Below are 26,680 nucleotides of genomic sequence, written 5' to 3'. Positions count from 1 at the left end.
GCCTCCTCTTTGGTCTCCACCCCCAAACTGTCAAAAGTCGAGCGAGCAGATTTTATCTTCACGAGCAGATTTCACTTTCGAGGCAGTGTCCCGGCATAACTTGCTATGTTACACGTATATTCACGTACAGTCTGTAATAATATATAAATAAAATTAATGATATAAAGCCCCATTTATGAGGTGAAAATATCTTTACATTGCATTATCCTACACATTATACTCCATTATTCCTTTCACAGTCCAACATGTAAGTATGCTACTCAGCAAAAATATCTAACAATCCTGTAAATTAAATGTCAATATGGTCCAAATAAACAAAAACAGAGTACATATTGCTGCAGTTTAAACCCAAAGCCACAGCCCCTTTATTTCTCACAGTGTGACAACTCAAATACCAAATGACAGCAGTGTTTGTTAATCCTGGAACTGGGGACCCACTGCCCTGCAAGTTTTAAATGTTTCCCCTGCTCCAACACACCTGATTCAATTGAATGGTTCGTTATCAGGCTTTTGCAGAGCTTAATGATGAGCTGGCAATTTGAATCAGGTTTGTTGGAGCAGGAAAACATGTAAAACATGCAGGGACCCTGGGTCCAGCATTGGGAAACAGTGCTTTACAGCATTCAAAACAATTATATTCCTTCAGGTGAAGCTTGGATGGCCGACCCAAGCTGTCAGTGAAATATTGAGCCTGTCAAAGAGCAGACACCACATAGTAAGACATGGACGCACACGTCAAAGATCACATGGGGCTGCTCAGGGCAACAAGCCGTCTCCTCTGCTGCTCCAATGAACTCTCTGTCTTTGTTTAACGTGGGGTGTGTGATACAAAAATAAAACGACCTAGTTTACTCAGCAAGTGATTTTGTTTAAAAACAGTGGCTGTGGTATTTACATTATATATGACAGTGTATGTTTGTTTCAATCATTTGTGTTTAAAGCAATAACTTTCTTGCTACAGTAGAGTCAGTCTTCAATACAAGTGCCGTCAGCTTATGTATTGTATATGTATTAACACTTTTAACGGGTAGTAGCTGAGCAGCATTTTCTTTCACAGCAGGATTTTCTGTATATAATCAATAATATATGTTGTTTGTGTTCATGTTTTGGTACCAGAATTTACATTTATTTATGTTTATATCACTGTGTACAGCCAAGGGAAAATAACTCTTTGCCTCTTCCATCTGATTTAGTTGTGAGTAATGCTCCTGCAGTTTTCTAGCAATATATGAAATCAGATTTATTTTGGTTTCTGAAAAAAAGTCTCAAATAATTTGTTTCAAAAAATGTAACTAAACAAATACTTGATTAATATTGAAAATGATGACCATATAATAATCGTTTCCCTACCAATTCCAGCAGGTTATGAAAGACATTTTTACAGAAGTAATTCTGCAAATTGTACGAATTTGGATCTCTCTAACCTGGTGCATCAATATAAATATTAAAAATTGACCTCAATGTTGTTACATTAATGCCCATTAATAAAACCATGCAGTGGAGGTCTACAGCAAAGTAAAATGTAACCTTAAAAACATGTTCAAGTACAAAATATACAGCCCGTAAGCACATCAGAACCTTTGAAATAATTACAAAGTAGTTCAGCAGAGAGTGCTGAGAGTGCAGTTTGGCCTGTTATGACATTTTGTGGTTACAACAGAGGACACAAACAAACTAAACTCTCATCTTGAGTGAACAATCACGACACGCAAAAGCATGTGGAAGTATTAGTCCAAAAAGGTAATATCGTTGAGCTTAAGTTTTGTTCTGTCACATATTTAGTATTTCTAGTTCTGCACCAAACAGCTGCAACAGCTATTGTGGTGTGTCACTTTCAGTGACAGGAAGTGGCACATATTAAAAGACCGATCTAAGTGTCAGGATTTTATGAATTGATAATGGTTCTTTCAAATGAAGATCGATGTGAATCAGAAAATCAAATTGTTAACCCAATGTGTTTGGCAGGAGAGAGAACACTGAGAGGAGAAATCCTCATGTGATGTCTTATAAACGTTGGTTTTCGGTGTGAGATAAAACTGTGTTATACACTGTGTCTGGAGTCCAGGCTGAGGAGAAGATAATGAAAGGAAAGGAGAAAATTACTTCAGTGCCTCACTGCCATAGCAAGTGTTCAGCCATAGCAAATTACGTGGCTGTTGCTGCTTTATCTCCGGCTTAAACTGAATTCCTCTGTTGGCTCTGTGCCCAGGAGTTACTCTGGATCTGACCCACACCATTAACGCAGCGTGTTGCCTCCCATGCTAATGACGGCAGGTGAAATGAGCCACATTTGTTTTTGGTTGTCAGAAACACAGGTTTATATGACAAATACTCACAGCTCTTTCCTTTTGTTATTCTGCTCAAATGGTTCAAAAATGTACAGCATTGGAAAAGATGGTTTTGGAAAATAAAGAGAATCCTTCTTTTTACACACACACACACACACACACACACAGAACTGTCATCCTTAATCTCACCACATTCATGCGACTATAAAGCCCTCCTGGATGCTCCTCATCTTGTAAATTATCTTTTGTCCGAACAAAATGTATTGATTGGGCATTGAGTTTGGTCTATTGTAGCTTTTCTACAGAAAATTAGCCTCAGCTTCATTTAATGTGGTCTGTCAAATAAGTGCAGCATAGCAGGACGACTGCGCCACAAGACGTGGCATCAAAGCAAATGACCAACAGAAGAAGAAGAGAGAAAAAAATCAACATTGTATGGTGAATTATAGTCTGACATGTAGCTTTGTGGAAGGAGGAAGAGCACAGCTGTTCTTAATAACCATTATTAGTGCCAACCAAATCACATGCACAGTGATTCTAAAGTCTCAGCTTCGAATTCATCCACTCACTTCCTTTTAACTCTTAAAATAGCCAAGCTATTGAGTGGGGGGGAGACATCAGCACGTGAAGCAGCTGGTGTCGTAGATGAAGAGTTGAAGAGACTTCTGCTAATTTTTACAAGGATATAACAACGTCAGTCAGAGTCAGATTTGTCAACAAGTGTCAGACATCGTCTTCATGGTCCCCAGGAAATGAAATTGTACTGAGCCCTGTGATTCCATGACTTTCCTTCCAGCAAAATGACAGTGTTGTCTTGATCATTTGTAGAGACATTCATGGTCCCCAAAGGCAGAATCTCACTGACTTTGAATATCCCCTGAACCTTTCCCACCACAAGGTTGTCTTTTCTTGACAACCATTAGATAACCTTGAAAATTATCCTTATATGGGATGGATTATAAAAATGTGTTTCCTCCTGTAAAATACATTTTTGTTTCCATGGTTTTATGCAGTAATTTACAGCCTCACAGATTCACTGCAAACTACTTCTAGATGTTAATCATCTCATCAAACTTTTCTGTATGAATATGGAAATTCTGATCGTGTGGCCCCTTACCAAAAGAATTGGAAGAAATGCCCAGACTGCTTTCAGCATTTCCAGTCTGATATTATTGCACAACAGACAGTATGTCAGAGGTTAGCATTGGAACCTCGCAGCCAGATAGAGGAATGTTAGTTTTTTTTTTTTGGGGGGTTCTTTCATCATTGAAATTGAAGTGTACATGGAGTGTATAAAAATTGTGTGATCTGGTTATAGCATTTTTCCTCAATCATCTTTAATGAAACATGTAGGATCCTTCTCGTCGTGGAACTGCAACCAATGTCAAGGAAAGGAATCAATGAAAGCATCTGAAACCTTCCACTCTCCCACCTTTCTGCTTAATAATTCAACAACAAGCATGGCCTCTGTGGGCATTCACTGTGAAAGGGAGCACATGACCTCTAGCACAGCAGCAGGTGGTATACTGCGAGAGGTCACAGTGTGCACAAATTGATGTTAAGTAGCCTTTCTATTTGCTGCTATTTTGGGTGGTCATTCACTAAAGGGTTAAAGATTTTTTTTTTATTTGGAAAGTGCAACACAAGGAAAATAGGGTTTGACTTTTTTTTAGTGACATTGCACTAGTAATGCACTTCATTTTCCCTGTTTAGTTTAACTAAATAAACATACATCAGAATGAATCATTTTCAATTAAAATGCTGTAAAATGACGGCTTAGGCAAACGTTTAATCTGCAATTTTACTTCTGTCTAAAGCAATGACTCTTGGAGTCAACAGATACCCAGCCGAACAAAACAAAAATGTCAAACGATGTGGCCAGAGCAATCAAAGCAATCTTTTTTAAAATGTGATACAACACACATACAAATGAGTCTAGGCCAAGTCTCCAGACATCAAAGGTCTGAACAGATGTGTCAAACAGCAGATGTTTTGACTTGTCATAGCAGGATAAGTACAGGTACAACTACTAACCCTAATGACGGCTTCAATCCAATTAAGCGTCCCATTAGTGATGCAGCATGCAGCATAATACCCGAGATCAGCGGATGACACATGCAGCCATTACTAATGTTATTAATTACAGCTGTGGCTGACAGGTCAGACTGTTTGTGATGAGAGAGGCTGAGGGGGTAGTAGTACTCCCATGTCAATCACTCCCATTTAAGCTTAAATGGACCACAAGGAAAACATACTGCATTTCAAGTAACATCTTTTTCAAGGTTACTTGTAAGGACAACAGTGATTAAACAACGTTATGTAAAGCCAGCTGGTTAACTGGTGAAATACAGACCTTTTGTAAGACCTTTTTAAACCATAAGGACAACAAGACAAGAGCAATAGTGACAAAATAAGTGCTCTCAAGATGGTGCAACACTTATCTGCAGAAGTTGCTACATTAGAAACATCCATGTTGGTTATAAGCATTTTGAAATGTAAACAATGAGCAGTAGTAAGATATCAATCAGATATCCATCCATCCTCTGCTTCATCGGAGCTGTGCCATTCACAGCTGACATAGGGCGAAGGGCAGGGTTCACCCTGGACAGACAGGGCTACATAGAGACCAATCTCACCTACGGTCAATTTAGAGTGTCCAATTTACCAAATGTTGCGGGACTGGGAGGAAACCGGAGAAACCCCCACACACACAGGGAGAACATGCAAACTCCATGCAGAAAGGCCCTTGTTCCGACTGGGTCGCAAACCCGGGTCTTTTTGCTGCAAAGGCAAGAGTCAGATATGATATTCATGTTATAAATCAAGTAAAAGTGGGCTCATTTCCCCACAGACCTCCATTTAAAGTTAAGTCTCCTGGTGCTAAATGCTACTTCTGTCTGACTTCAAACCAGAGAGCTACATCCGTTTTATATATACACTCCATACATACAAGTTTGTCATAAAGCATTGATAAATTTGAAAAATGCAAACCTGAACATCAATGCAGGCGTGGGGCAAGAAAATAAACACTTCAACTTTCACTCCACAGTGACTCAGTTCCATTATAAAGGAGAAATATGTTGCACTTATTCAAAGTAGAATATTTGTTTGGGTTTCTGATGATCACTTTGTACATTTAGCTCATCATAATTGTGTTTTTGTTCTACACACACACACCTATGGTCTAGTTTCCATGACTTCAGAGAACATTGCATAGACTCACACACCCTTAACCTAACTCTAACCTCATCCTAACCACACAAAATGTCTCCACCTTAAAATGTAATAGTTTACATTATGGTGACATGCCTTTTTGTCCCCACAAAGAAGACAAGTCCCCATAATGAGACCGCGTAATCAGAATTAGGTCCCCACAACATGAGTAATACCTGGAACACACATGCAAAAACAATCTTGGCTCAAGCAGCAGAAATCCAGACCAGATTAATTGAATATGAGTTGCAATTATTTTATCATGTCAACATGGCAGCGCAGTAATTCCATTTGTTTAACGAGTGTTGAATCTCTGTTTTAGATTAAGATGTCTGGTGAAGCAGTTGGAGAGAGGAGAGGCCTCACTCGCTGACCTCAAGAAAAACCTTGAGTATGCGGCGTCGGTGCTGGAATCCGTCTACGTCGAGGAGACAAGGTAATGAAATAATATCTGTCTGCAGTGGAACTAGTGTAAACAAGGTCCAATCACTGTGAACAACAGTGCAGAACAAATGAAGGCCAGACTTTGGAAAATGGATGACTACCATTAGTGTGGCAAAAAGACCTGTGTCGTCACATTTGGCATGTTCCTCCTCTCATTTATTTCAGTTTTTATTTGTCAGCCGCACATCATTTGTGTGGCTGATCAGTTCATGTCTTTAATTGAAGTCAGATCTGAGATATGAACAGGCTTATGGATTTAAGCCTCTTTTTATCTCCATCCAGACAGATTAGGGCCGCCAGCGATGGCATGATCACTCAGGACGGTAAACTATCAGAGTGCAGAGTCCATGTAGCACCGCGATTATGAATGTGATGTGAATCCAGAGGGTGGAGACCAACAGGTTTTGCCCTTGATCCCCTGAACATGTCAACAAAGCAGAGTAGCTGTGGAGAATTATGTCACATTGGATTTAAATGTTTTAGCACAGTGTTCCAAGAGGCCTGAGGTGTTTTTGATGTTACATAAGAGGTGATATTGTTTGACGATCAGCGCTGGGATTTGGGTTTGATCCCCTGTGAAAGCAGACCTGCAGCAAATAATAAACATTTTACTAAGCCTCTGGTCTCTTTTTCTTCCCCTGTTTTTTTTTTATTTGCTTCTCTCCTGTTAATCCTCCCCTTCTCCCTCGTTTTCAGACGTTTGCTCGACACAGAGGATGAGCTCAGCGACATCCAGTCCGAGTCGGTGCCTTCAGAGGTGCGGGACTGGCTGGCCTCCACCTTCACGCGCCAGATGGGCCTGATGCTGCGGCGCACTGAAGAAAAACCTCGCTTCCGCAGCATCGTCCATGCCGTTCAGGCTGGTATATTTGTTGAGAGGTAAAAAATGACACACAAGCATTCAGTCAGAATCCCTATATATTGTCACCTTTCTCTCTCCTCACCTGAAGTCCCTGATCTTTTATTGATCAACTTGAAGAAATGTAATCTGCTGCAGCCTAAAGCAAATCCATCAACAGCTTTTGTGTGTCCTTGTTTACAGGGTTTACACTGCTGTGGTAGGTGCATTTGCTACAAGCACACTTTACCTTACTGTCATTTCATATTTAAATAGAAATGATTTTATATTGATAGGAACAGTTGAATAAAAGGGCACAAACAGTCACATCCATTGTTGTTGTTGCTGTGTGTATTAAATCTAAAGCTCTATCACTTAGTTTGAAAAGTGCTCCAGTTTTGTTTTGTTTTGTTTTTTTTAAAACAACATCCGCATCCTCTGCAGTCACTGACTCACTCACCTGAGTTGACCATATATCATCAGGCAGGACTTTGGTAAGCCTGGCTAAGCGCAATCATTCACAGAGTAACATCAGCCGCTGGAAGCCTGTGCTTTGTCACACACTAACATGCACATTTGACATCACTAAGCTTCAAACATGTAAGCTGTAATCAGGGGCAGAGCTCGATTCTCACAGAGAGGGCTGAGTATTCTCTCGACCTAGATCTTTTCTGATATTTAAAATGAAATCACAACTGAAGACTGTATAGTGAACTGTTATGTTCTATGTGGTAGTGCATCTTCACTCTTTCTCTTCACATACAAGGTGCGTTTCATTTGCAGTGCACTATTCATTGATGCAAGTGTTCTGCATTGAGGCTAATGAAGTGATCTGCTTTCATCATCTGCACTACGGCAATCTCTTGTTGCCTGTTTATGCTTAAACCTGTTTATGCTAGACCTAAATGTACTAATGAATCATGTTTTAACATGAACAATTCTGCATCACCAACAGGCGGCAACAGGCAGGTGCACTGTCTGACTATAGAGGATTTTATAACTATAAATATAAATGAAACAAAGCAGTGTACAAATCTTCAAGGCTGAAGTACAAGTACAGTAGAACACTACAGTGTCAGACGGATGCCAAGGTATGGTTTAAGTTAAGTTGAAGGACAGATTCATTTTATGTTTGATTGGTGTGTTCATAAATGAAATGTAAGTTTATAAAACATAATTATGACTCATTTCATAATTTCATTCATTCTTGTTTATGCTGCTGTAGTTCAGTGTAGTAATACTTTCTGTAAAGATAAGCCAAAGCACATTGATTCATCAGCAGAGCACAGGATGGACTTTAAATGTTTTGTCTGTCTCACCTTAAAGGTTTTAATGTACTGTATATAGAGCATAAAGTAAACTGTGCATATTATTATGTAGAGTGTTTCTTCGTTTCCTCTCTGCAGATGCTGTGCAATTAATGGGCCCTTTGCACACAGCAGCCATTTTGACAGGTCACAGTCGGAAAATCACAGGTGTAAATAATCAAATTAATGATGGCCGAGTTCCATCCAGCTTCCTGGGTTTTATGATGCATGCTAGTTAACTGTCACTCTGTCCTGACTCATGTGTACTGAGCAGAGCCATCGTTAAAGTGATGGGTAACACCTGTGCTTCTCCTGCAAAAACATGTCAAAATGGCCGCTGTGCAAAAGGTTCATTTGTGGTCCCCAATACAGAGAATGACATCTACACTGACATGTTTAGCCAACGTATAGCTCAGTATGCTCCCCCACTGAGTGTGGGCTCACTGTCCTCTGCTGCAGTCGCTCCACTCATGGCAATAATCTCTCTTTATTTAATTTTAAGAGAGAGTTGGGTTTTGTTTGTTTTTTTACATTTACAATGAAGACAAAAAAGAAGAAATTAACTGGTTAGGAAAAAGTAGAACAGTGTGTGGTGCAGAATGTGCACTCCACATCTTCAGTTTAAAATGAAGACAGCAATAGCAATTTTAAATTACACAACTTGTTTTGCATTTGTGATGAAATTCCTGTACAATTGAATCCCTCATTGTGATCACCCTTTAAACCTTTAGCAAAAACAGACTTGCTGTTGCTGTTTCCTTAACCCTTAGAAAAGAATTTAGGCTGCTTTTTTCTTGCTTTTTTGTTATTGGGACATCGACACAATTATATTCTTTTTGGCTCTAAACACCACTACAATGGATTTGAAATGAAACAAAGACTTTCAGCTTTAATATAAAGGTATGTACATCCAAATCTGGTGAACGGTGTAGGAATTACAACAGTTTCTATATGTGCCTACCTCTTTTTAGGAGACCAAAAGTAATGGGACAAACTAAACAATCATGAATCAAACTTTCAATATTTAATACTTGGTTGCAATTCCTTTGCAGTCAATTACAGCCTGAAGTCTGGAAGGCATAGTCTTCACCAGACGCTGGGTTTCATCACTGGTGATGTTCTGCCAGGCCTCTACTGCAACGGTCTTCAGTGCCTGCTTGTTCTTGAGGCATTTTCCCTTCAGTTTGGTCTTCAGCAAGTGAAATGCATGCTCAATCAGATTCAGGTCAGGTGATTGACTTGGCCATTGCATAACATTCCCCTTATTTGCCTTAAAAAAACTCTTTGGTTGCTTATGCAGTATGCTTTGGGTCATTGTCCATCTGCACTGTGAAGCAGTGAAGGAACCAGTTCATCTTGTGGTGAACCCTCTGTATTCACTCTGGTGAAGTCTTCTTTTGATCGTTGACTTTGAAACACATACATCTACCTCCTGGAGAGTGTTGTTGAACTGAAAGAATGATTCTGTTGTCCACGACAGTGGTTTTCTGTGGTCTTCCAGGACTTTTGGTGTTGCTGAGCTCACCGGTGCATTCTTTCTTTTTAAGAATGTTCTTAACAGTTGATTTGGCCACACCTAATGATTTTGCTATTTCTCTGGTGGGTTTGTTTTGATTTTTCAGCCTAATGATGGCTTGCTTCACTGACAGTGACAGCTCCTTGGATTTCAATTTGAGATGTAACAGCAACAGATTCAAAATGCAAATGTCACCCCTGAATCAACTGCTTAATTGATGATGACATAACGAGGGAATAGCCCACAACTGTCCATGAAATAGCTTTTGAGTCAATTGTCCCATTACTTTTGGTCCCCTAAAAAGTGGGAGGCACATATAGAAACTGTTGTAATTCCTACACTGTTCACCTGATTTGGATGTTGATACCCTCAAACTAAAGCTAAAAGTCTGCAGTTAAAGCACATCTTGTTCGTTTAATTTCAAATCCATTGTAGTGTATAGAGCCAAAAATAAGAGAATTGTGTTGATGTCCCAATTATTATGGACCTGTATGTTAAAATGTATGATAAGAATAGATGTGCGAGTGTCTTAGATCCTTTTTTTCACCACAACCTGATGAAATTATATTTTTCATTTTCACCAACCATATAAGCACACAAGCAAAAATAGTACTCAAACTTTTTTTTTAAATCGGATTTAATTTGTGAAATTTGGAAATGTGTCACAGTCCAAAGAAACAAAGCCGGTTTTATAAAAAAAAAGCAAAAGTTAATCCTAACTTTGACTCAACAACAAGTAAGAAGATGAAAAAAAACAAATGGTTTAAAGCCTGAAGATGTGACCTATAATCACACATTCCCAGGATGTCCATATGAGGAGTTGTGTATTATTTCCACTGTAAGTTACCAAGGGTGCACAGATCCGTGCCGCGTGAACACTAAGGGTTAACTTTACCCCCTTTTATAAGGGGGTTTCAAACTGTGATGTGACCGTTAAAATGGAGTCTTGGTGGGGAACCTTCCCAGCTGTGGTTTGGGCCTGGCACAGTAACCTTCAGTGTTTACACTCAGCGGCACGCATCATTTGATGTTTTTATCTCTTTCAAACAGGATGTACCGACGCACCTCCAATATGGTGGGACTCAGCTACCCCCCTACTGTCATATCCGTGCTTAAGGTATTGACATGCGCACACATGACTGAGCAGAAGCCCACAGATATAAAATAACAACTTTGTGAACAGATAGAGACTCACACATGGCAAAGCAGCCTGCAGTAACAGATCTGCACAAGGGCATCATTTCCACTAGGCTCTGGGATGTAGGTTTTAGGTTAATTACAAACTGAAATGTTTACGTTTATCTCAGATCTGAGTTTCCTCCAGTAATTACCACATAGGTATCTTAACTCAGGTTGATAAGCAGGATGCAGTGAAGGTTATTGGCACTGTGTCTACCTGAAAGAATTATCTTGTACCTAAAGAAGTACATACAGACAGGGTCAGTCACATTTAAACATCACAGTGTTCTTTATGATAAAGATAAATATACAACATTATGTGTCAGCAAGTACAACATAACGTCTCTGAAAGGAAATTAAAATCATTCTGTGTTTGGTTACTGGAGTAAAAAACATGAAAACTTCATTACATTTTTTTATGAGATGCAGAACAGCGCAAGGAGATTGTTTCTGTCACATCATTGTTTTGTTTTGTTTTCTGCTGGCAGAAATGAATGCATTATTTGAGGACAAGTGCATCATTATTAACATCTTTTCTTTCTTACACAGAATGTTGACAAGTGGTCGTTTGATGTGTTCGCTCTAAACGAGGCCAGCGGGGAACATGCACTTAAATTCATATTCTACGAATTACTCACAAGATATGACCTCATTAACCGCTTCAAGGTAAAGAAGTCACATGGATATAACATACTGTAGTATAGTCACTGGTATAGGCCTACTTTTGTTTTATGTCATTAGAGACAATATAACCATATTCAGTACAGATGATAACATGCACACGTTCGCTGTAGTGGACGTGAGCAAACTCACCTCTCCCTCTTCTTCTTAAGAGATGGATTATGTTGTTGCAATTCAGCAATTACCATATAACATGAGTGGAGGTTGAACACACTCAATCATGTCCAATACAGTTAAAGCTCATTTTTTACAGCATCTTATAGCTGAGGACTCTACACTTGAAGGGCCAACTTCAGAGAGTAAATGACACGGGCAGCGATGCCGACACAGACAATTAATCGCAGTAGCTGAAATGATTCACAACCTGTTATTTTATGACATCTCACTGAGCCACAGAGGGGGCTGTGCATGCACTGAAACGGCATACGCTCATCATTTAAATGGTCAGGTAACTTTGTTACTCTTTGCAGTGTTTTTAATGTGTGGATTTGTCATTTGCCATTAGATTCCCATCTCTGCAGTGGTGTCATTCGTTGAGGCCCTGGAAGTTGGTTACAGCAAACATAAAAACCCCTACCACAACCTGATGCATGCTGCTGATGTCACGCAGACTGTACATTTTTTGCTTCTTAAGACTGGCATGGTGGTGAGTACACTTGAATACATATATGTTACCAGCATGGCCACTACAGAAACTCACAAATGTGTCCACATGATATGCACTGTCAGCTGAAAAGTAAAAAGAAGACATCCATGAAAACCAACCCTAGTCTGGTTTGAGAACAGTGATCCAGATTGTTGTTTTGTCTTTAATTTAGTGTCTTATATTTTACTCCACCCCACTGGAGTGACATAAGGCTTTTTTTTGATTCTGCATTTATTTATAAAAAAATAAATAAATACTGAGTTCACGGTCCCCAACCAGCTGCCCACCCTGATTCCCACTGTTTTTATTTAATCACCCTAATATGGTGGCTGCAACAGCTGTCAACGTGGTGTATTTCTCTGGGCAGTGCCTTACAGAGTAAACCACATTACAGCCAGAAACATGGGCTCCTGAGTGAGCGCCAGAATAGCATCTATCATTTTGGAGGCCCTCTAGACTCCATTAAATCAACAATCAACAGGTCATTCATAAAGAGGGCCCACAAGGAAATATGCTGACGGATGGATTGTGCGTTTGTACCCATCACCCCATTGTTAATGAGTCCACAAGCTCCCGCTGTTGATTAGTCATCAAATATCGACTGGCTTACTGAGCTAAATCCCCACTCTGTGTGCGTGAGTGCACTCAGGTCTCTGAGGAAAATGTCCACTCTCAGGTGTGCTGATGCTGCACACAACAGGTTAAACATGTTCATTTTCATGTTTTTTTTTGACTGTTGTTAATTTTGAAACATAGGCCATATAGCTTTGCTATTGCTGTTCATTAAATTCATTCAAAACTTGCAGGGCTAAATGTTGGTTAAAGCTAAACAGGCTAGCTGGTTTCATTCTTTGTGCTAAGATAGGCTAGCTGCCGGCTGCTGTTGTTATTTACACACATGGTTTAACTAAGAGATATTAGGGAATGTGTCACTGTATAAGTATGTCATTTTACTTACTTTATAAATTGTGTTTATTTTAAAACGAAAGAACAATGTTACAAAGACACTGTTAACACAATCAGATGTTTGTTTAAAACAACAGTCAAAGCCCCTGCTGATATAATGCAAATCATCTACTCCTGTAATGTAATGTTCTCTTTAACAATCAGTTAAAGAGAAACTTGAACACATCATACATCTTCAATTACATTTCTCATAAAAAAATGAATTATTCATCAATTAAAAAAATAATAATAATTGGGAGATCAATCAACAATGTGTTGCAACTCTCTTGTCATTAAAAGCTCATTAAGAAAGCAGAAATCTCAAAAGATTTGAAATAATAGTGACAATAGCACCTTAGAGGGTTAAAACTGTTGTAATTTGTAGTGTCGCTCTCTGACAGGTGTCACTGACAAACACAATCTGCAAGGGAAAGAAGAGCGACGAGTGTTAAAGCCATTGTTTAAAATGTGATGCTTGTCTTCGCTAAAGTTTTCTTTTAGCTGTTCTGACCTTTCCTTCTCCATTTCCTTCCCATTTCCTCCCCATTTGTTTCACTCCATCCCCAATGGTAATGTATTCCTCATGCCAAATACCTCCCTCTGGATCCTTTATATCACTTTTTTTTTTTTTTTACTTCCCCATCTTTGTGACATGATGTACCATTCACTGCAATCCTCCTTCTTTCCATTCACTGGCTTCTCATTTCTCTTCTGTAATTTCTGTTCATTTTTTGCTCGTGTTCATTACTTCCCCTCCCTCTTCTTTTCCGTCAATGTCTCTGCCTTTTCCATCTCATTGCCTCCCCCTCCTCAACACCCTTCCTTCTTCCATATTCTCCTCTTGATATCCTCCTCCTTATCTTGACCTACCCCCCACCACCCCGCTTCCTCCCCTCCTCTCTTCTCCTCCGCCTCTAGCATTGGTTGACTGAGCTGGAGATCTTTGCCATGATCTTTGCGGCGGCAGTGCACGACTACGAGCACACGGGGACAACAAACAACTTCCACATTCAGACAAGGTAATGGATCATAAAATCAAAAATGCATGGCACTGACTCACCCGATCAATGTTTTCATTTGCAGCATGGGGGCTTCATATTCACTCTGAGATTCCCTGCGGTGCAGTAATAATGCTGGGGCAGGACAAAAAAAATCTAAATTAACTCTCAAGTTTATAATGTCCATTTATGCACAGCCTGTGAATAAATTCTCTGTTCTGTTTTGTTTTGATGTTTTTCTTTCCTTTCACAAGTGCTTACCAGGAATACAGTATATATACCTCTACAGAGACTGTGTATAAAACTGGACATAGTCTTCCATTTGCAAAATGAACACTCGGGTTGTTAAGTCGAGTTGTTGTGATTTGACCATCATGGTTTTTGAAACTGAAAGTTCCTCTCACTTCACCTGTAACCAGGGATTTGTTGGACGGTAATAGCTGCATGGAGATGTAACCATCAGTATCTATTTGCTATTTCATTTAGCATGAATGTGGCCACTTCTTCCTTGCGTGTGTGGTTCTTTCCTTCTGATCAGATGTAGAAAAAAATTCAATACAAATCCTTGAATAAAGTAAAAACATTCAGTTTGCGCAAAGAAATTCATTTTTCCTTTTTTTAATCCATGGCCCTCGTAATTAAGTGAGAAATGTTACCAATTTATAAAAAAGAAGTAGAAGGTGTTGTTTTTTTTCATTATAAACCAATGAAAAAGCTCTGCTCTCTTTTTGACTGGCAGGTCAGACACAGCGATCCTGTATAATGACCGCTCAGTGTTGGAGAGTCACCATGTCAGCGCAGCCTACCGCCTACTGCAGGACGACGACGAGATGAACATCCTCTACAACCTGTCCAAGGATGACTGGAGGTCAGAGAGGCAGAGAAATCAGTACCACAGCTCACAGATGAAAGAGCTGAGTGACAGGGAAAGGATATCAAATTCAGAGGTGTAGTCGAGAACAGGCAGAGGCTTATACGATCAATCAGACGTACAAGTCTGACAAGAAATAACTGTACCTTCAAGGTCTGACAATTTTGCACTGAATGGAAGTGTTATGTGTGGTAATACATTTAAGGAGACAGTTTCAAAGCTGGGATTTGTCAAACAGATTTTATAAATAGCTCTCAAAAGCTGTGCTTTCATTTACTTTAGCGACTTCCAAAATGACTTGGCTTTTATCACCCGTTTGACAGTTTGTTATACAGCACATGGCTCATGTTTTTTTTTTTTATCCTGCTCTTTCTTTCTTTTTTTCTCCCCTGTTGTTTTGGTCCAGGGAGCTGCGAGCTCTGGTGGTGGAGATGGTGCTGGCGACGGATATGTCCTGCCATTTCCAGCAGGTTAAAGCCATGAAGAACTTTCTGCAACAACCTGAGGGGTCAGTCGCTTTTACCCTCACTGCAGTTTGCCCCCGTCTTCCCCCCCCCGTCTTCACCACAGCAATTTAAACCTCCATTAACCCCACAATTAGCTCCAGTTTATTAACCTCCCACTGTTTACAACCCAATTAACCCTGCCCTGAAGAGTGGCACGATAAATATTTATGTTGTGGATTGACAAATCAAAAATGTGCTCAAGCAAAGGAGAGTCAAAAATGGAGAGTGGGTTTCCCACTTCCAACCTACAGACTTCCTTCTTCATCGCTGCATTTGTTGATACATTTTTCCCAAGTGGAACAACACTTTACACTTGCTTCAATTGCTCTGTTATCAAGTGCACTAACAATGTAATCACAAGTCTGCAAACGTGTAACGTGTTTCTTCGAGCTGCAACAATTATTTACAAACAATTACCTTTTATGTAGTAGATATATAATGTTTTAAGGACACATGGAAAGACGTGGTAGGTGTGGACCATTGTCCACAAGTAAGATGCTGTGCTTTAAAATTCTGCTTCATGAAGAAGGACGTAGGAACAACGAGATAGCTTTGCTTTTGAGGTTCAGAATTCAAGTGAAAGTTGAGGCTCCAGGGTCTCCTATCAAATATCTGAGTCCGTCCAGGAAATAAGGGTCAGACGTCTGAGCTAATACTGTCATGGTGGTAGAGGATCGCCTGAACGATGTTTGTTTGTGAGTTCAATCCTAATGAGATTTTTGAAATCCAACACTCAAAAGTAAATGTACAGCACAAAATAAGCTCCCTTCTTTGGCTTGGATTTGCACATTAGCAAGGCTGTGCAACCCTTTTGGCCAAAAGATTATACTGTATGTTTCAATGAATTTGGTAAATAGGATCATCTTTATAGCCCAATCTGAGGTCCACCTGTTATACCTCCAAGGCTCAGCAGTTCACTAATCTAAACCAATCTCGCCTCAGAGGGTGAGACCCCTCCCCTCCCCCCGCCTCTAACTTTGAGGAAGATAGAAGCAGGAGGAAATGTCATGGAAAAACATAAGTGGCTAATATGTTTTACTGAGCATATTTATGTATAAAGCTAAATCCTGCTTCAGCACCACTGCTGTTGAGTTAATAATGACCTGCAGGTCCACTGTTCTATGCACGCACACACACTCTCTCTCTATCACACACACACACATGCACATTATTGAGAGATTGCAGTCGGCCGGAAGCGCTAATGCTGAAAAGACTCTATAATGTAAAGTAATTTAAACCAGTCCGCTCCAGGCCTGCTTAGAGTGCACTTTAAGATTCAATCTGCCACAAATGCAGTAGGAGGAAATGTGAGCCTCTCACCTCTGTTTAACCTTGCGCTGCGTGTTTTCATTTGTGTGTCTGTTTTCCATATTGCACCGACGATGTCCTGTCATGTGTCGGCCCATTACACACGATATTTTGATATGGTTATTGTGTGGTGGCTCCAACGCCACTGGTGTCTGATGAGGTGAGATGATGCATGTTCACACTGTTTCAGAGCAAATAACTGATTAGAGGCAGCGTGAAGGGACACCTTTTTTTAAACATGGAGATGTTTTTCCATGTTTGGGTATGTGTATTTGTGTTCATTTTCAAATTTCCAAATCTTTGTAATCCACACACACAGTATATTATAACTCAAAGACTCATAGCCTGGACTATATTGAAAATGAAGTTCCCCATCTTTTATTGTTCTCTTCTTGCACTGAAAGTCAATTTTTGTGGGCAGATTGCTGTTGACTCATTTACAGCTGTGCCACATTTTTTTCCAATTTTTTCATTTTCTACTGAACAGACCATCAGGCACTCTCTGTACCTGGAGTATTTCACAGATGTTTTTTCCTCCACTTGGTATTTTACAGTGACAGTGCTTATTTTGCCAGAACATTGACTAATCAGACGCTGATTAACAGACCGACGATTGCTCACCACTGAGTGATGCATTCAGTTTACTTGGAGATCAATTTGTCGTTTATTATTTCACATTCATTTTGTAAAACGTTAAAAGGCAGGTGGATGTCACCTTTCACAACATAACATATTCACAGTACTCATTAATGGCCTTGAACGATTTTGATACACTCTTTTTGTAGCATTGACAAGCCCAAAGCACTGTCCCTGCTGCTTCACACAGCCGACATCAGCCATCCGGCCAAGAGCTGGGACCTCCACCATCGCTGGACCACTTCATTACTCGAGGAGTTCTTCAGACAGGTGAGAGGATACAGCAACATTAAAACATGCTACCCATATATACCCAATAATATCATGTCCATCCAAACATTAGAAACACGTTAATAATATAGTGCACATTTTTTCTCAGTCAGATACTCAGTACATTATCATGACATTAGAAAAATAATTGAATTATTGTGTCAGGCTGTTTAAAATTGGATTTTTTTTTTTAAATGTATGTAAATATATAAATATATAAATATGTTGGACTAACACACTGCAATAATGGGGTTGGGACTCAAATTACAATTGCAAGATATATATGTTCAGTTGGGGTCACAAGGTGGATTTGTGGTTAGCATTGTTGCCTTGCAGCAAAACGGTCAGAACAAGGGTCTTTCTGCATTGAGTTTGCATGTCCTGTGTGTGGGGGTTTTTTCTCTGGATATTCCGCTTTCCTCCCCCCCAAAAAAACATGCAAAGGTTAAATGGTGAGTGTGAGAGTGAGTGGTTGTTTTTCTCCCTATGTCAGCTGGGACAAATGTTCAAACAGCCCCTGAGGTAGACGGTGGATGTTCAGTTGAATTCAAACTGGCCTACCACAGTTCCCTCTTGCAGGTTTTGACCTATAGAAAAAAAAGGAAGACACCAACAACAACCCTAACAAACATGGTGAAGTTCAGGCTAGTACTTGCTTGGACTGATGACGAGGCTGAGGGTATGCTCTGTCAGCTTAAAGAATTTCATATTTTAAAGTTAAAGTGCTACAAAAAGTGGTTTTGGTCTGTGATGTAGTACGTCAACAAGAAAAGACTTAATACTAACATGATGACACAGGGGCATCTGTTGTAGCACATACCGGCAAACTTAATTCAGTAAATCAATTCGCAGCTAGTGCTTGTATACTAGTACACTGAAGTGAGTTTCCCTCAATAAAGTTGCAAGAACTATGTGAAGTGGTTGTTGCCTGTCCCTGCTCGAGCTGTATTTGGTTGTAGTAGTCTTAGATTTGTCTCTGCAGCTGTAAGCTGTGTTCTCCATTCTGAGATAAAGTGAGACTTTAAAGGTGACATAGAATGCTTGTATCACACATATATGTTAGTTATGGAGGTCTACTTACATATATTAACTTGTTTTCATGATTAAAAACCTCCTAATCGCTGCAAACGAGCCGATCAAAATATCTCCTCACTGACGCTCTCGTCAGCCGCGCTGTTTCAGACCAAAACCACACCCCCAGAATGTGGACTGTGTTGTGATTGACCAGCCAACGAGAGCTTTCCCACTGTCCTGTGATTGGCCAGGTACCTGGAAGTGACGTAATAGATAGGCCAGCTCTCAGATAGCTCCCCCTCTGGCACGGTGGATGCTCTGCATCTCAGCAGCTACAACGAGAGTAGTTCTTCTTCTTCTGCGGTTGAATGTACGCAACCGGATGTGCCCGGACTACGGTGGTGAGAGGAGTGGTGAGGATTTTTGATGACGACATCAAATTAAGGAAGTGCCGATCCGCTTCGCAGAGCCCAGGAAAACAATACAACACTATTTTCTCAGCAGTGGCTGAACTGTTTGTTCTGAAACTTTAGGGTTTCATAAACGAGGTAATGACGCAGATACACACACACAAACGCAGCGTTAATTGGAGCTTCCAGTCTATGTGGGCTTTAAGACATTTAGTCATGATAGACAAGAGGCTTTATCTAAAAACATGTGTGTTGTAGTCTAAGTTAGGTAGTGAATGCCCTTTTGTTTTGATGGATACCTGTCTGCAGAGTTCTACTCTCTTTCAGAAAGAAACAGGAGAGATGTCGTGGAAGGAGAGTTGACAGATGAAACAAATACATGATGGCACCAGTCTATTAAAGTGTTCTAGTAAAGCAGGCCATTAATCGAGCATACCCTGAAGCACGCCAGTCGAGTGAAACATCTGAATACAACACAGACATCATTTATGTCGTTGATAAATCTCACTGCAAGGTCCATTTAGTTGCTGTCATTTCAGATTGTGTTTTCTTGTCTGAATGTGTACTTTAAGACACGACTATAAAGCCTCAAAAGTTGAGATTCACAGTTCAGTCTTGACCTCTGATGTGAGTCTGCTGGAGCCGAAGAGTCTGGATAGGACAATTTTTCTTCTTGAGATGACAATTAGAGCAAACACTGTTGATTAATGTCTTTTTCTTCGGCTTTGCTTCCAGCTGCTCCTTTCAGTGCTGTTGAAAACGGATTGTCAAGTTTCGTTTGCATAGATGCAGAGTAACAAACAAATTAGTGATGATATTAGTGAGTGATTGTCCTTATATGATGCTTTGGCGCACATCTACTCTCATACCAGTAAACACCAGTAAAATATGCAGTCATGAATAATCTAATATAATTGCAGACCCTCTGCTCTTGTCACTTTCAAAAAATCTCGCCATGAAGAGTGCCATGGAAGATTAAATTGTAGAACATTAGCTCTTAAGTAAAACAATGCATTTATTATGTATTATTTATAATATTGTGTGAGAGTAAATGACAATAAGAAGGACAGACGTTTCACTGGCTTTCATCTCTTCTATTATTAATCCACATTGTCCTCATTATCGGCGCTATTGTTATAGTGGCTGCTTTCAGGAGGCCTTTGTCTCCCGAGATGTGAATTGCCAATAAAAGCTTCTCCGAAGAATACTGCCTCCCGTCTCCAAATCTCATCTGTTTGTGACAAACCAGAAGGGAAAATGAAACACATTTGTGGCCCAAAAACCACTTGAGGCAGGAGCCAGACAAATCCAAAGCCTGTTCGGAGAAGTGTGAGCATATGGTGTGCGGCGACGTAAAGCCATTGTGTTCATGTGTGTTCATGAGCGATTGGGCCGAGTGTGTGTGTATGCCTGAAGGGTAGGGAACATTTTTCTCTAGAAACCTAAGACTGAGAATGATTTTTGACTTCTTAATTCTAGGGGGACAAAGAAGCAGAGCTCGGGCTGCCGTTCTCACCACTCTGTGACAGAAAATCAACACTGGTGGCGCAGTCTCAAATCGGTTAGTGCCTACTTCCTTGTCACATATTTACGTAGCCTGTACACACTTGAAAAAGACCGAAAATTGCTTTTCGACAAAACATTGTTGCATTTCCATACATGCATGTACATAGATGTTGCCGTTGGTTTGAAAAGTGAAGCCTCGGAAGAAGGACACAAGTAGCAATTAGCCACAACGGACAGGGACTACGCTGGTTGAACTAGAAGTCCATATAAAATGAGCCTCCTTCTCAATTGATTTATAACAACGGTGGACATTTTTCTGAAGAGTGAATGGTCTTAATCACTAGATTCAGTTCTTCTTCAGTAGAACATAATGTTCAATTTTACAATTTATCTTCCCATTTCAGTTCAATAGGACAGCTGTGAGCTCAAAAGCTGTCATGGCACCAGTCAAATTGCAAATCTCCAAGATTCACAATGGAAATTTATTTTGCGACTGGAAGACCACGTCCTTTTTTATATTCAGTCTGTGGCCAAAGACTGGATATTTAAAAGTAAAAGAAAAGTAAAAGATCCCACGTCCACACAACACCCTTGACAGTAGGAGGATGTAATTTAATCCTGGCCTGACAGTGTTAACATCTGCAGACTAGATTTCATAAGTAACTGAGATTTTATAATAGGTTTTGGAAAATGCTAATTTTTTTTCTTTCCCACTCTGCATAAGCTCTTCACTGGGGAATATAAATATGCATGTGATGACTCTGTGTCGTGAATCTGCTAATGCCATTGTCGCCAGGTTTCATAGACTTCATCGTGGTTCCCACCTTCACCGTGCTGACAGACATGATGGAGCGGATTGTCACGCCGCTCATCGACGAGGCTCACCATTCTGGTTTTGCTGGCTTCCGACGCTCCAGGTGAGCTACAGCACTCCCTGTTTAGATTATTTACCGATTAAAAAAATAAAGTTATACTGCAGAAGTGATTAGATGGAAGTGAGTGACTTTATGTAAATCGGAGTAAATTTTAATTACTCACTCTGCAAGTCTGGTTAATCGGGGATGGCGAATGCACTGTTTTCCACCCTTCACCTCTCATCCTTCTGAGGAAGTACACGCTCGGTGACGTGATTAAAGCTCAACAGCTCCTCCGCAATAACAGCATATCTAATGAAAGTGTTGAAAACAGCAGATGAGTCTTCCATGAGTAATCCGTTTCAGTGCGTGTAAATGTCTCCACCTTTCATCAGGCGGAGCCACACACCTTGAAATTGATATTTTAGAGACGCTACTCAGACTTGCCTCGCTGAGTGTGGGCGTCAGTGCTGGATGGGCGTACACAGTAGCCTCTCAAGGTACAAAATGCAGTGATTTTTGTCTCCACTAGCTTAATGAATTGACTCAATACTTGTGCAGTGAAAGAAAGGGGACGTTTGAGAGCACTTCAATGAGACAGTTGCTCTTGCATTGTTGATATTTAAGCTATTCAGAGGAAGTTCATTCTCAAAAACTTTGTGTCTGTCAGGTTGATTCCCTGTTAAGTAAGATGATAAGAAAATAAAGCAGCGTTCGGGGAGTCTCTTGTTGCACCTGCACGTCAATATAAGCCTCCCATTCTCAGCAGCAGTCATTAGCATCACTCAGAGAGCCTCTAGTCGAAGTTAACCGAGTGGAAACCGCAGATAGTGATGCTGCCTGTGCAGCCTCCTTGTCTACAAACACACTTGGCTGCTTACAGGTTTCCTTGGATAGTTTTTCTTTTATCTCATTTAGAGCTGATTTCAAACGCCTGTATCGGATAACAATCCGTCCTCGGGTGTATTTACAACTGTACTGGTACTGGTGTAGTGGTCAGGCGCTATCAGATTGCAATCGATCACAGAAAATGCCATGTGTAAGGGGGCCAATGTCTGCTCACTCAGTTTATCCACCTGTCTCTCCTTTCTCTTATCTCAATCTCCAGTCTTTAAGCTTGTGTTTTTCTTTGTCCAAGCCTATGATGTGACTCTAGTGCCACCGTTTTTTTAATATCTCCAAAAATTATTGGTTGAGTTGCAGTGAAAATAGTGACATTTATGGCTCTGGCACACTTTGCTTTAATTACTTTGGTAATCACATGAAGTTCCCTAAAGTGCCACCAAGCAGTTGATATTTGTGGTTTAAATGTCTTGACAAGTGGAGTGATTGCCATGAAAGACATTTATGTCCCTCACATCATAAGATGGAGTGACCCTATTAAATTTAATAACGCTTGAGGACTCGTAAGTGTGCTCCCATACTCATGTGTCTCAAAGTTCCCTTCATAGTTTGAGGATTTTTACTTTGAAATGTTATATATTTGGGTCATGTGGCGGAGTTGTGGCTAGCACTGTTGCCTCATAGGTTGCTGGTTTGAATCCCAGATTGGTTGAGGGCCTTTTTGTGTGGCGTTTCTTCCCATGTACAGGTGGGTATTATGGTTTTCTCCCACAGAGTTTAATTGGACACTCATCTCAATATGTTTGGCACAGGGATTGGTTCCAGTTCCCCCCGCAACTCTCATGTGCACAGTAGGATAAAGTGGTAGTCAATGAATGAATGAATATTATATATCCAAATGAAGATACCCTTGACATTTATGTTCAATCTATAGAACAGATTAGAGTAGAATTCCTACATTGTTGGACAGCTGTGGCCCCCTCCTCCCTACTATATAGTTTTGGTGCTTTGCTGAGTGTCTTTATTTTTTGTCTATGTAAATCACGCCAAATGATAGCCATCCTGTTTGCAATTACGCACAAACAGCACATCAATGCTGCGATACTCAAGAAAACTTGATTGTTCGAGCTTTAAGGAGCTGCGTCTTCTGATTTGGAAGTGGATTGATGGGCATTTATTTACATCAGACACTGGAGATAATGATAAGTCACACTGAATGTCAAAATTTGTATATTATGCCTGTAGTGGGTGAGTTATGACTCCGAGGGGGAGTATGAGTTTTGATACAGATTGCGGCAATCAGGCACTAATGGTTTTTAAGTGCCTTAATTGCCTCGGATTCCTCAGAGAGTGAGAGTCACTCTGACTCTAATTATGTCTCGGTGTTGAAAACCCCTAAACAACAAACCACATTATTTAACTGTTTTCTGAGGCCGAGTCCCAGAGACAAGTTCACTCATCCCTTCAATTAGTTTAGTAAGTGCAAGCTGACAGTCTGAGCTACACTTCACATTAGCGACGCAGTAAGATGATAAACCACAAAGCAAATCTCTGAATCTTCATGTTATTACACATCTGCTCACTTGTACAATGTATATTATTCACTGTTGCTCAGAACTGGGTGTCGATTATGGTGCATTTATTATTTCATTCCTCATTTTTGTACAGCAGTAAGATTATGTTCTTTCTTTTTTTTTTGTATTTGAACACCTATACTGGGACACATGGTGGAGTAGTGGCTAGCACTGTTGCCTCACAGCAAGAAGGCCCGGGTTCACAGCCCAGGCTGACCAAGGGCGTTTCTGTGTTTTCTGAGTTGGCATGTTCACCCCATGTGTGCGTTAGTCTCTGGTTGTCTCCCACAGTCCGAAAACATGCAGAGGTTAACTGAACGCTCCATAGGTGTGGATGTTACCCTCATGTGACCCTTGACCCTCAAGTGGTAGACAGTGAATGAATGAATTCATTTATATACTTATATAGTATGTTAAGTGTCATACTTACAGACTCTTCTAACTGAACTCTCTTCTTCTCTTGGTATTCGATATTTACATTTCCAGTCTGAACAGTATTAGCTCAGATGAAGCCAAGAGGCACAGTGGGAAGAGCTCCGAAAGCAGCTCGTCAGGCCAGAGCTCTCTGCTGTCGGTGGACATGAAGAACTTTAAGTCCCTGTGGAACGACGAGGTCTACCAGAACAGAGAAAGGTGGAAAACTCAGGCTGCTAAAGGTACAGTTTACACAGTGTATGACTCTGTAAAGCATGTGGACATCGAAGTGGTGGTAAAACTGATTCTGGACACATCATGAGATTCCCCCAACAAAACTGGCTCATAAAGCTGCAATTCATAAGCCTACTCAGAAAGAGATATCGACTGACCTTATTGATGGATGTTACAGTAGACACTGAACACTTTACTGGTATATAAAATAAAAAATCCACTGGTGCTGATAAATGTGTTAAAGGTGACTTTATATTTTACTTTGGGTGACGTGTGTTTTTGATTCAGAAATGATGAAATATTATTTGTAACCTTTGAAAAAAGACTGTCTTTTATATGTATTCAGCAGCGCTTAAGGACATGAAGTGTTTATTTTGTCAATGAAAGACCAGGTTTCTTGAGCAGCTTTTTTTGCAGGCTTTTCTTTCAGTCTATACTCCAACCTGTTAGCAGTCGCCTCACTTTATGAGCGCAAGGATCTAAACCAGTGTTTACTAAACGACACACTTTTGCACTTTCTAAACTGTTGTGACCCAAGTCATAATATAAGTCACGACGAGAGCTAATTTAAAGCTATATTTGAAACATCTAATAACATTTTAAATGAGTAAATTACTTATTTCCACGACATATAAAACATATACACATAAGTCTTAAATAAAAGTTTAGGAAAAATCTGATTGTTTGGCGACCAAATAATGATCTCCTCTGACTCATCTGTGGGTCTCGACCCAGTGTTTGGGAACCACTGATCTAAATACTGCTTTGCTGAGGAACACAGAGAGTCATGTGGAGCTAATAGACTTTGATTTATATGTAAAAGTTATACACTACAGTTTTAACATGTTCAGTTTTGCTCTGTGTGACCTCAGAGGCCGAGGAAAGAGCCAAAAAGGAAGCGGAAGAGCAAGTCAAGCAGGACGACACCGTGGAGCCCCAGGAGGTCCATGCAGAATCCCAACAGCCAGAACCAAAGGAAGACAAACTGGAGGGGGAATCTCTGGAGTCGGCAGAGGTCAGCAGACCAGCAGATGCTAACACAGAGGAAACAGAGGAGGGAGAACAACCTGGGAGCACAACACACAACAATCCTCCTCCTCTGCATAACGGTATATATGTATATACATATATAAATATCACTTTAAGCCTGTCACCCCACAGCAGGACATGTTTCATTCTATTATTAGTTTATATATTTATTTCATTAACACTCATAAATAATCCAGAGATGCCACAACAAGCATAAGTAATGTCATCACCGTAGGAGAGAAGTGTTTACAAAACATTTGGTCGGTCTGAAACAAGAATCATTATAATAATAATGAAGACCATTATCATTGTTACTACAATAATGATTATTTCCATCAGTAAATATTCTGGTAATTAATTACTGAATCATTTTGTCTGGTCTTATTCCTTCTTATTACCTTATTTTTTATATATATGTTCAGTCCAAATGTCAATGTACTGTCATATTTTACACGGGGAAGCTTCAACTCCTTAGATTAAAAAAGCAAATTAGAAATTATTTTATTTTAATAGCCATCCAGATTTCTCCACTTGGGTTTTTTTCTTTCTTTTTTTTACATATGAAACCCTAACCCCAAGTAGTTTGGATTTATTTTTGGGACAATTCATTTCTTGATTGAAATATGTTTTATTCACTAGAATCACGACACGTCATGCTGCCCAATATGTGCTATTTTTAAAAACTAACATAACATTACAAGATTTCTGTACCTGTCATTTCATGAAAACCCTTTTTTGAAGAACAGAACAGAAGATTATTTATCCCTTGAATAGAAATTGTCACTTATTATTTTGATGAAGAACTGAATGGTCTTGTGGGATTGTAATGAATGACTCACTGACTAAGTGCTGGTTGAGTGGAGTTTAAGAAGTTTTTACAAGCCCATGAAAAGCAGAGAGGATTATTCCATTAGTGTGCATGTTTGTTTACTAACATAAGCTTTAGTCTGACAAATAACCCGACTATGTTGACTCGTCAGGTGAGTTGTCAGAGGGGGCTGAATCTCCAGAGGATGAAGAAAACAAGAACAAATGTGTCGATGGTGAGTTTATTTCTGCTTCTGACACACACAAACAAAACAGCTCAGGTATCAAACCAGTGTTTCCATGTTCTCTCCCTATATTTATATCACAGAAACAACACAGCTTATTTATG

The 26,680-nt window shown here is 40.0% G+C and overlaps 1 protein-coding gene across 4 annotated transcripts in view; it reads left to right on the top strand.

Annotated features, from left to right (window-relative positions):
* pde1cb (phosphodiesterase 1C, calmodulin-dependent b) overlaps positions 1-26,680 on the top strand; it is a 91,147-nt gene that overhangs the window by 61,139 nt on the left and 3,328 nt on the right. For all 4 annotated transcript variants that reach the window (XM_044019068.1, XM_044019058.1, XM_044019078.1 and 1 more), the window contains 14 exons: positions 5,824-5,937; positions 6,642-6,824; positions 10,657-10,723; positions 11,335-11,451; positions 11,972-12,112; positions 13,976-14,076; positions 14,795-14,923; positions 15,333-15,434; positions 17,526-17,646; positions 20,550-20,631; positions 21,373-21,493; positions 24,334-24,503; positions 25,368-25,604; positions 26,505-26,567. In XM_044019068.1, coding sequence (XP_043875003.1) covers positions 5,824-5,937; positions 6,642-6,824; positions 10,657-10,723; positions 11,335-11,451; positions 11,972-12,112; positions 13,976-14,076; positions 14,795-14,923; positions 15,333-15,434; positions 17,526-17,646; positions 20,550-20,631; positions 21,373-21,493; positions 24,334-24,503; positions 25,368-25,604; positions 26,505-26,567 — 1,748 coding nt within the window. The remainder of the gene's footprint in view (positions 1-5,823; positions 5,938-6,641; positions 6,825-10,656; positions 10,724-11,334; positions 11,452-11,971; positions 12,113-13,975; positions 14,077-14,794; positions 14,924-15,332; positions 15,435-17,525; positions 17,647-20,549; positions 20,632-21,372; positions 21,494-24,333; positions 24,504-25,367; positions 25,605-26,504; positions 26,568-26,680) is intronic.

The sequence above is a fragment of the Solea senegalensis genome, linkage group LG1 (assembly GCF_019176455.1).
Source record: "Solea senegalensis isolate Sse05_10M linkage group LG1, IFAPA_SoseM_1, whole genome shotgun sequence".
Taxonomy (NCBI): domain Eukaryota; kingdom Metazoa; phylum Chordata; class Actinopteri; order Pleuronectiformes; family Soleidae; genus Solea; species Solea senegalensis.
This window is presented reverse-complemented; position numbering and strand designations above follow the sequence as displayed.